Below are 11,065 nucleotides of genomic sequence, written 5' to 3' on the forward strand. Positions count from 1 at the left end.
TTTAAGAATTAAAATATCACGGACTCTAGGCAGCATTGTAGGACATATCATACATGTATAGGCCTTTGTTCACGAAATAACATTGGCTTACAACTTTACTACATCTAACGTCCCCGGTATTTCACCGCCGATAGCTTCACAATGGCCGCCATCAAAAGTGAGTAGGTTTAATATTTCTTGCATCATGGGTGACAGGTCGTGGGGTTGATTGACACGAGTAGCTACAGATTTCCACGCCCATGTCTGACAGGGCAGGCGTTGACGCAGCCTTGATTCATACATAGAGCAGTTACAGATTTTCACTCCCATGTCTGATCAGTGCAGGCGTTGACGCAGCCTTGATTCCTACGTAGAGCAGTTACAGATTTCCACGTCAATGCCTGATCAGGGCAGGCGTTGACGCAGCCTTGATTCCTACGTAGAGCAGTTACAGATTTCCACGTCCATGTCTGATCAGGGCAGGCGTTGACGCAGCCTTGATTCCTACGTAGAGCAGTTACAGATTTCCACGTCCATGCCTGATCAGGGCAGGCGTTGACGCAGCCTTGATTCATACATAGAGCAGTTACAGATTTCCACGCCCATGTCTGATCAGGGCAGGCGTTGACACAGCCTTGATTCCTACGTAGAGCAGTTACAGATTTCCACGTCCATGCCTAATCAGGGCAGGCGTTGACGCAGCCTTGATTCATACATAGAGCAGTTACAGATTTCCACGCCCATGTCTGATCAGGGCAGGCGTTGACGCAGCCTTGATTCCTACGTAGAGCAGTTACAGATTTCCGTGTCATGTCTGGATGACATACTGGTACTTGATTCTTTCATAGCGCAGCAATAGATAATGTCAGGCGTTGACACTCTTGATTCTTAGCGCCCAGCAGCTACAGATGCCCACGCCATGTCAGATCAGGCCAATGGTTTAAAACCCACTAGATTCTTAGATAGTGTAGCTGCAGATTTTCACCTCATACACGTCCCTGTAATGTTTTGTGCACGATACCGAAATCTTCAACAGCTTTTCCGTTGCGTTTTATTCAGAATTTCAAGCGAACGAAGATGGTTTTGAGGTGACAAATACGGTTCTTGAATACTTCAACGAAAATGGCTTCATTGTGGTTAAGTAAGTACATTGTAGTTCATATCTAGGGTGATCAATACTTTCCGTCCGCTGATTGCTATTCATCGTTTTCCAGAACCTTTTTCTCTAACCTTTGAACTAAACTATCGCCCCCGTAAGACTTTTCACAGTTGACATCTACTGTCTATACTTTTAACCCTTCGTCGAAGATTACAGCCTGTTACCGGGCCTTCGTTTAAATGTTAGAAGTCGCATGAGTGACCTCCGAAATTTCTGCCCTGTAAGACAATAAACATAGAAATTCACGACACTGGTGAGAATGCCAACATAATATGACACTTTTAAAACGGTATCCATAACATTGTCCACCTCGTAACTCAATTTAATTGCGTCGACGAAATCAACGAGGATAAGGTAGACCTGCATGAGGTTCTGCGGGGCTTCCAGAATGATAAAGACTACGACAACGGCCGTTACCCTCATGGTGACTTGACTGGTTTTATCCGTCCGCTGCTGGGCGTTTCCTGAGAGTGTGCTCCTCGCCGCGTTTCTCAGTGCTGCGAGCAACGAGTTCGCGAGCAAGATGAGAATAAAAGTGGGGCAAAAACACATAAGGATCATGCTGAAAATATACGTATACCCAATCATAAAGCTTGGATCTTGTGAGTACTTCCTGTCAAAGTCCCAATATGGCCGCACCCTGTTGGTGCAGGGGTCGAAAAAGTAAAAGGTCCTGATATAAAAAATGGTCGGAAAGTTTGATGCGATGGAGAGTAAAACGACTATGGAGACTGCAATACGGGCGTTCCGTAATGTACACAGCGTAGCCGCCCTCAGTGGTTTGCACACAGCAATATACCGTTCAAAACCGACACATATGGTCAGATAGACGGACAAAGTTTTAGTAAGCCAGCGTAAAGTCCAAAAGTACATTTTTGATTTGTGAAAAAATTCAAAGTACACGTCGAAATTTCCAATGTATTCGGCGATGCCAATGAGAGTCTCTAGTAATATGTACGAACAGAGGACTAGATTATCTGCAAGTGCCAGTGCCTGCAGTAATACTGACGTAGAAGTGTAAGGTCTCTCTGAGCCAATGACAAAAAACGCGAGGGTGTTCCCGACCAACCCTACAATCCCGGCAAGGATTGCCAAAGGAACGTAAATAACGAAACGAGTCAGGTAATAGTAGCCACTGAGACGTTTGTCGTGCTCGGCATAGAGACACTTACTCACTCCTGCTGCTTCGGTTGGGATCCACGTGGTAACTGAGAACGATTCCTCCATCGTGTGCTATGTCTATGTCTCTATATTTATTCAGACAATGTTTTACCTAGGGATTCTATTATGTATTACACGTACTATCTACCATTATTCAGTAAGAGCCCATTTAATTTTTTGAGACGGGTTCTTAAATGTAAACTATTTGTGTGACCTCTACACATTTTCTCCTGTTGTTAAACTTGCAAAAAGATTTTTACAATCACTTTGCAAATTTGCGCACAATGTTTTACACTTTCATGATGTTTTTAAAAACTTATTGTACAGTGTTTAGAAAGGGTTTGCCATAGCGCAGCTCTATTAGCACTTTTAATAATAAAGTTATTATTATTATTATTCAAGCGCTATTTCGTTTCACGACGGCCGGGCAGACCTGTTCAGATAGCAGCTTCACCACTCGGCCCTGAAGTTAAAATTCATACTCCGACGCACAACCACCGGCGTTCGACCCGTCTGCAAAATTTCAGTCAAAAACGATGTAAAAAAGTAGGCTGGCGTTCGGCGTTCGACGCACCATAAAATTCTGGACGCCGACGTACCTTGCGTCCGAGTATATGAATTTGCCATAGATAAGAATTGCCATTTGAATAAGACGACCCGGGGTGTTTGGAACGCGTCCGTATGTATCTTCTGGTCGACACTGTGTATACGGTATTGTCCGGCCCGCTACGTGGTAGGTAAAAAAGCGAACATCTGTGACCAACACTGTTCTGAAAGTCTACTCTTGATCAGGCCTTCCCGCCGTCGTCAGAAGCATCGGCAGCATGTCATCGAGAATTACATGTACCAAATATTTGAGTCATATGATCTGTTAAACGACATTCTAATTGCCCGACTCGTGTTACACGCGACGCGTTTTTCTGCGGGTAAAATTTAAAAAGATACATCAAACATGTATGCATGGTTACGTAGACAAAATAGAAATGTAAGCAAACTATACATGTTCTGTAATCTTTGAATCTCAATCTGAAACGGGACTCCTGTGTCCTATGACAATATATCTTCCATTCATCTACTGTGACATATCATACTTTACCGATATGGAGGACCAGTCATGGTTAGGGCCTATGCAAGTTTCTATCATAGTATATCATAGATAGGCCAGTCATCATAAATGCAAGATTTTGTCAGAGTCATTGTTATGCAAGTTTCTATCTGAGTATATCATGTAGATATTTGTTGTGTTCTAGGGGTCTCGTAGATTCAACTGAGGTGGCGATGTTGAAGGAAGCCATGGAACAGGATCGGGATGTCTTGTCCAACTGCTTCGAGCGCGACGATGGTGACGGACAAAAGGTGAAGCTGTCGCTGTGGAACGAACCTGGGGATGACATCACGGGATACCTGGCAAGGTCGGACAAGGTGGCCGGGACATTTGACAAGGTAACAGACTTCCGTTAATATCTTGACGAGTCGCTCTCCGCCGACCTTTTCCTCCAACAACCTCAAGAAAGAATAGCCAAATATCTTTGGTCATGAAGCGGCAAGTCACTTTATATCGGGAAAACTATTTTTTTTAAATCCGTGTTCTGTGGCATTGTCGATGGAAACTACTGTAGAGTGTAACGGGTGACTTTGCAGCCGACAGCTGCTTGATAATGATGTGTTCATTTACTCCCTTGGTCCTCGGACCTAAAGGCAGAGCTGTCTGGGTTCGTGGTTACCTCTAACGCTTGCTCATAAGAGCACGAGACGTATTCAATATCTTATCGATATTTATTCAACAGCTGTTTGGCGGGGAAGTCTATCACTTCCACACAAAGTTGGTACAAAAAGAAGCTTTTACGGGCGGCGCCTTCGTATGGCATCAAGATTATGGGTAGGTAGAAACGTTGGATGAAAAGCAGTCCTCCGTGCCTATCTTAAAGGCAAAGCTTTGTTTATTGTGAAACCCAATCAATAACTACCTGTAGACAAAAACATATTTAGTTACGCCAGATGTCATAAAAATATCAGATTAGTCGTGTTGTCATTATTATCGTATACCCTAAATGCACTGATCCGTCAGACTTAAAAAAGTATCTGTGGTACATGTATATGATAAATATGATACTGCCGAACACTCTATTGACAATTTTTATATCGTCAGATATTGGTACCTCCGTGGTGTTCTTCTTCCCGACGCTGGTACCGTCTCCATAGCAATCGATAGGGCGGACAACTCAAATGGATGTCTAAAGGTCTGTATATTGTCCATTGCTATACCAACTCCGGCAAAACCAGTTTCATATCTAAAACGCGATTTGCGATTTGTGCATTGTGCGGGTGCAGTGCGGCGAGAAGTTGTTCGCGTGAAGCACGGGCAGATGCGTTGTCGCAATGGCGCTCAGTGGAAACCTACACTAGGGTAGTGTCCTATTCCCGGGGTATTGCTGCTTCAGCCAAAGGAACGCTGAATGACTCTCCAGACACGATCGATGACAATTGAGCGAAATCATACTCTGACTATACAACTGTGATACGGCAGTGTTTCTAAATCCAGGTTTTACCGGGTTCCCACAAAGCCGGCCGCATTCAGCACCAAATTATTGGGGAGCAAGTTGGGGCCGACCCAGACCGTATGAAGTACCTTACAGAAAGATTCGGTATGGTCGACGTGGAACTGGATCCAGGGGATGCCCTCTTCTTCCACTGTAACCTCCTTCACAAAAGCGACCAGAACAACAGTCCCAACAGAAGATGGGCACTGTTGTTTGCCTACAACAGGGCCAATAACCCACCGGTATTTGAGGATTACCACAAGGGCTATAAGCCTTTGAAAAGGGTAAGGGGAGGATACCTACATGTATCATGCCATAATGTGCGATTTGGATTTCGCATGAATTCCACACTGGCAACGCATTCGAGTTATTTCATTGTTTTGATCGGGCGATTTGTATTGACGGCGACCCAAGCGGAGACGCCGTCAGAGAGCGGAGAAAAAGAGCGCCCTCTTCATAGAAAATGAGGAAGTCATACGACCGGACGTCGGACATGTCACAGACTGGTAGCAGGAGTTAATGCATCGCTTTACCTGCCGGCGATATAAACACTGGCATTTCTCTTTCAGATCAGGAACGCCGAGATCAAGAACTGTTCCAAGTTATCTCAGGAAAGGGAGTATTTGGTGGCAAGAAAGGCCGATCACGCAAATTTATACGAGAACAAGTAGCGGCCATTCGGGACGCAGGAATACAGTCCGGGGATTGTAATGAGGTTATTCGTTACTGTTGAATTCCCTGTTCATCTATAATGTTTGTTATAACTCAAAGAGCCTCCCTTTTTATCAGATATTGTTGCGTACGACTTCCAGGTAAATTTGATCAGACTTTCTTGAAGGTATCGTAGCCTTCTGCAGTGTTGAAAAATGCTACAACTGGGTTTGGGACGTTTCTGTAGGCTCTCATCCAATCGGAATACATCTGCTTAGTCCTGTATGGATTGGAGTCCTTTTTGAAGTTCCCCAAATCAAATTTGTCACAACTGTGATTGTTTCCCTCCGATATGTGGCTCGTGTCAACGATTTGTTCCAAGGGTGAGGCTGAAAATATTCAATGGATTCCAAATTTGCATTATAGTGTGTTGAAGTTTATTGGAAAATAGTAGGTTTAAGGGATTGTCACGTTGATGATAATGTGAACAAAACACTTAAAGGACAATTTATATTACTGAAGGCATTATTACCAAACTGTCGGCTACCAAGATCAGAGTTATCGTCTGCGGGATCGTCTGTTGCTAGACTTCCCCAAATAGATGCAATTTTCCAAATCCAGCGAAGCATCCTCGCAAACTAATGAAGCGGTCTTAAATAAGATGAAGACACGGGCCCACTTACGCTATCAAAACAAGGAAAGAAAACAGTTTACCTACCCAAAGCGAAGGATGCTTTACCAGCTTGAATAATGTAGCTAATTTCGAAAGAATGTAAACACCAGGCCTGCAGGGGGTCCCCAACGCCACCAGTCGGGGTGCATATAAAACACAGGTCTGCTCCGCGGGTACGCGACCCGGAATATTCGAACCACGTTCAGAAACAAAGTGACCGCGCTGGATAAACAAAATTGGCAACATTTAAGAGTGTTCTTATCGTGTCGGTATCGCACGCGGCGGAACTCGTGTTACGCTCATCTAAAATTGATTTCGGGATTTGTTTGTGTTGTTTTTGTCGGGAAATGAGCGCGTCAGGTACTGCACATGACGATAAGGCTACTTCGGCTCTCCTTATGTTGAAGGTGGTATGCCATGGTTGATACAGATGTCCGCCATGAAATGTTGTCAGTTCTGCTGAAGGCGGTGTTTTCGATACCGGCGAAGTGTGCATATTAAACAGTGTATCAATACAAATAATGACTTTGAAATCTAGCACAAGATTTACATGCATGTAGTGTCCGAAACAAAACAATAAACAGCATTTCTTAAAAGTCAATCGTTTTTAGTGACGCACTCTGTACAAAATTTAGTTCATTAGAATTCTCGTAGGGGCGCTGTGTGCCAGTAGCCTGGCGTCAGTCTACCTTGTATGGTTGAATCACCTCGTTCCTCGGGTGAGCTAAATACATAAGTGAGGCAATCTAAACTTATCGTTGGGGATGTAGTCCCTGAACCAGCAATGTACAAACTGAAGTATACACCGCCACCAGACGTTCAAGGCCACCAGCGGAGGACTAATTGAGGTCAGCGAAGCCAGCGTATTCCTTGTATGGACAAAAAAACGGTCACGATGGTTCCTCTAGTTCAAGAAATGCGAGCACTACAGGTCCTTCAAGAAGTTGTTAAATCTAACCATCCCTTTCCTAAAATCATAAACGTCGGAAACGCTGCCATCATGGAATTGAAAGACCAAAATAACAATGCATTTACATTATAAAAAACCACTGACTTAAAGCGAAATCGCAAAAAATACGTTTCATTTTCCAATCGGATCAACCACTCGTCGAGTTAAGACGGTAAACATGTCACAGTGGCCAAGTCGCATAATCTTGATGGATAACGCCGCCATTACATCGGTTAAGATATTCACCTCATTGCTTTACTTGGTCTCCTAATGCGTATTCCATGTTTTCCTCTCGTTCACCTGTGTTACACATGTCACGTGAAGACCAAACGACACAACATTTACGTGCCGTGTAAACAACATCCGGGGCTTGTGTCGGCCATGTTTATAATAGGGTAGTACACGCGAATAACAAACCGACCATATATTATGACCCTCGTAGCCAGAGAAGCACGAAAGTGCAAGAAAATGCAATCTATTATTATTGTCTGATTTGTTTTTCTTCGGAACATGGGTTCAAACATAACAAGAAGTTCCATAAATTAATATTTTCTTGCCATGCGAAAAGGCAATTTGGAAAAATCCATCATTTCTGTCGACATGTTCTGAGTGCTCTTAAAAAATTCTGTTCATGCTGGTGCAGTTTCGAAGTTGGTACCGAAGTCACATGATGCCAGTAAAAGAGTCATTTGTTCAACCAAACAGTATAGGCCTACCCGAGAAAACATTCGATTCGATGGAGTGTTGTTTCGATAGACGCTGTATACCCTGCAGGGGGATTAATGATTATCATCGTGTACGCATGTCATGGGCCAAGACACCCCGCCTTCCTTCCGGTGCACCCATATAATCCGCTATGGGGATTTGTTGAGCAAGTAATCCCTTCATGTCAGCAACACAGGAACTTTGAGCGGAGTGTGACACCAATACCAATCCCCAATTTTTAAAACACGTCGATACTGGGATGTTCTGACGCATTGGTTGAGCCATATGTTTCCATAGACGAAGCCCAAGACGGAAACACGATGGTGAATAAAAAGTACCCTAAAATGCAATAAAATATTGGATTAGATAGGAGTTTTCTTCATCTCAATGTGCAGCACAGATAACTTTAAATGGTTTGCCCACAGTTTTATGCACAGAAATACATGTATACATGATAATGTATGTTGTGTTTTCAAGAATTCTGATATGACGTTCTTCCACTATCCTCCTTGGACGTCACAGATAACATTTCACTCGTTGTGATCTTCCTTAAAACAATGAATCTTACTAAATAGACCGACAGTTTAAACTAATGAAATATTTTCTAAAGCCGTTAAACTATCCTTCTCAACATGGCACGCCATTTTGGCTTACTGGCTCAGTTCGCGGTGATCTCTCTCGCAGCGTGCACGAGACGGCAAAGAACACCTCACAGGCCACAGGATCGCCCGAGTAATTGGGGCTTCGAATAAATTGGATGTTTCAGGATGAAACATATCCTTTTACAAGTGCAAACTTGTGGAATTTCATTCAGGGAGTTATGTTGTCAAAATTGATCAAGTTGATTTCTTGTGTGGTTCAGCCTGTAAAAATAAAATGATTATTTGTTGATCTGGAGGTTGAAATCACGGACCTGTATCTATAGTCCTGTAAGTCTCCAACGTTTGCTTTGTAGAAAGACTTTCTGCTTAGCTAATGTGATTTCGTACTGATATAACATTTATGGGCCACCCTATATATGCACCATGGTTTTTGGCTGTCCAGACTTGTACGTGACATTGTAAGGTGTACTTCCGTATCAGCGTTTCACGACTTGACGGCTTTTTGTTTAGTAGAAAACCACAGTGTCACATTTATCCTTTCTAAATAAGCAGTGTATATGGGTCTCAATTCCATCATTCACGGGGCAGCAACGCGCCCGACAGCATGGAAAATATGGTAACAGGAAAGGGGCGTGTTACGCCGGAGGCACCGTCACATCATTAAAAACCCTCAACACGAACGACATTGATGTTTGATACTCCGAAATCATCATAGTGCAATTACCCTGTGAGTAATTAATTATAAGGTTGGTATGACCCTCGTTAGAATGGTATTGTCTGAGATGGTAGCTTTATGACCCGTGCACGGTCACACCAACGTACCGCCCCGAGTCGTCACCAACCACTGTTGTCATCGTGCAGAATCACTCCCCTAAGAATATTGCCCTTTCATCATTTTCACCTTCCTGTGAAGTTTAAGTTATTGTCTTCTAATTATTTACAACTTCAGATGGAAAGTTGAGTTAATTAAGGTATCACCTTTGACACTAGACCTTATTAAGGTATCACCTTACTGTTGACATGCTGTCTTGTTTTCTCATCAAAACCATCCAACCGGATGACGTCAGTAATAATTTCGATGGAAACAGTCCTGACTTCATTATCAGTTTTGACGAATATTGAGGTATGAAAATGTATCACCTACTACCAGCTCGAACTGAAGCCCGTCTCGCTCAACAGAGGAATTTACATTAAGCGGTTCGATGTCCTGACTGGCTGTGAAACCAAAAAATGAGGTTCAGCAAAGCCAAAATCTGTAATTAGGGTGTACATTATATGGTAAAAATACATTTTTGGCAGCGGGGCGACGGGGCTGTATAGGGAATGACTGATCAGATTACCCACTTCTCTCCTGAGAGTGATACTGCCATGTTCGAGTACAAGCACGTCAACCTTTTCACAACTTTCCCGAATGACTTCTTTATACAAAACGACAGAAATTACCACCTGCCATAAGCGTGACTATGTCTACATTAGTTTATTTTGAATTTAAATAAAATTACATGCCCTGATGTGCAAATTTTAACCTGTAGACGTTTTAATTGCCAAATTAATTGATTTTAAAAACGTGCATATCATTATATCTCTCTTGGTTAAATTCCAGATGTAGCAGAAAGCTGAGGCAACGAAAGAGACTTGACTACTTACAACGTTTAAATGACAAGTTATATTGAATAAACGTACCCTCTTCAAAACACTAGTAGTGCTACCTAATAGAATAGAAATTATTATAAGTGTATATAATGCACATACATAATACAGTTCTATTTCCGTTTTGTAGGTGCCTCTCCTGGTATTTTTAATATTGGCACACATACAATGTATTCAGGCATTTTATCCCTTAAAGGCATATTTTCCGAACCATAACTCTGTGTTGCTAGTACCATACAAACACACCAGCCAATTTGTCCAGTCTATGATATCAATGAAACGCTGGGTTCGTAATATTTTTCGAGCTACACGTACAAGGTACAGATTTGGTACGTTTCGCCTGGCGTAGACTTCAGGCGTGGAATTGTGTGTTTCGGTGCGTTCTCAGGACAAGCCAACACTCTGATGACGAAACTCTCATGCCTCCACCGCACGGGTGCCGGGCTGTCCGCAAGCCTGGCGCTTTCCCAGGACAGTACGGCCACAGATCCTCCCATCTTAATGAACTTAGACGAGAACTAAGTGTCTTCAAGTGGAAAACACTTAATAAAGTTAGCGACGAACAAGCTAGCCACTTGTCTTATCTGATCCCAGGAAGCAATGCGACACTAAACTTCACAAATTTCCAGTCATCGTGGTTCAGACTTTTATAGCTTTATGTGGATTGTTACAGAGGTTTTCGAGTGCCTTTACAACATGTCTCACTAAGGGTTTACCTAAATGGAGGAGGAGACATAAAATTGCGCCTTAATTGCTGGCAATCTACCTCTGGCATGCGTCTGGTTTGAGAATGCGCGACGACTGCTAAATATCCCGCTTGCTGTGCAAACACGTTGCTGTAGTATGGGAAAGAAAACAATTAGACCGGGAGGGCTGAATGTTGCTTTTCGTCTTGTCCTAAGAATAACTCTACCTCGCCATTCGGCGCTTATAGTAGCTCACGATAGGCTGACTAGTTTTGTGGTTCGAATTCTTAGCGAGTTGACGCAATATACC

At 43.1% G+C, this 11,065-nt stretch overlaps 1 protein-coding gene across 1 annotated transcript; it reads left to right on the plus strand.

Annotated features, from left to right (window-relative positions):
* The first annotated feature begins 4 nt into the window (after positions 1-4).
* LOC135495409 (L-proline trans-4-hydroxylase-like) lies at positions 5-6,759 on the plus strand. Its single transcript, XM_064784013.1, has 7 exons — positions 5-157; positions 1,039-1,120; positions 3,550-3,742; positions 4,087-4,178; positions 4,449-4,539; positions 4,842-5,123; positions 5,409-6,759. Exons 1-7 carry the CDS (start codon positions 142-144, stop codon positions 5,508-5,510), a joined length of 858 nt encoding a protein of 285 aa, XP_064640083.1. The 5' UTR covers positions 5-141; the 3' UTR covers positions 5,511-6,759.
* Positions 6,760-11,065: the final 4,306 nt, after the last annotated feature.

The sequence above is a fragment of the Lineus longissimus genome, chromosome 11 (genome assembly GCF_910592395.1).
Source record: "Lineus longissimus chromosome 11, tnLinLong1.2, whole genome shotgun sequence".
Taxonomy (NCBI): domain Eukaryota; kingdom Metazoa; phylum Nemertea; class Pilidiophora; order Heteronemertea; family Lineidae; genus Lineus; species Lineus longissimus.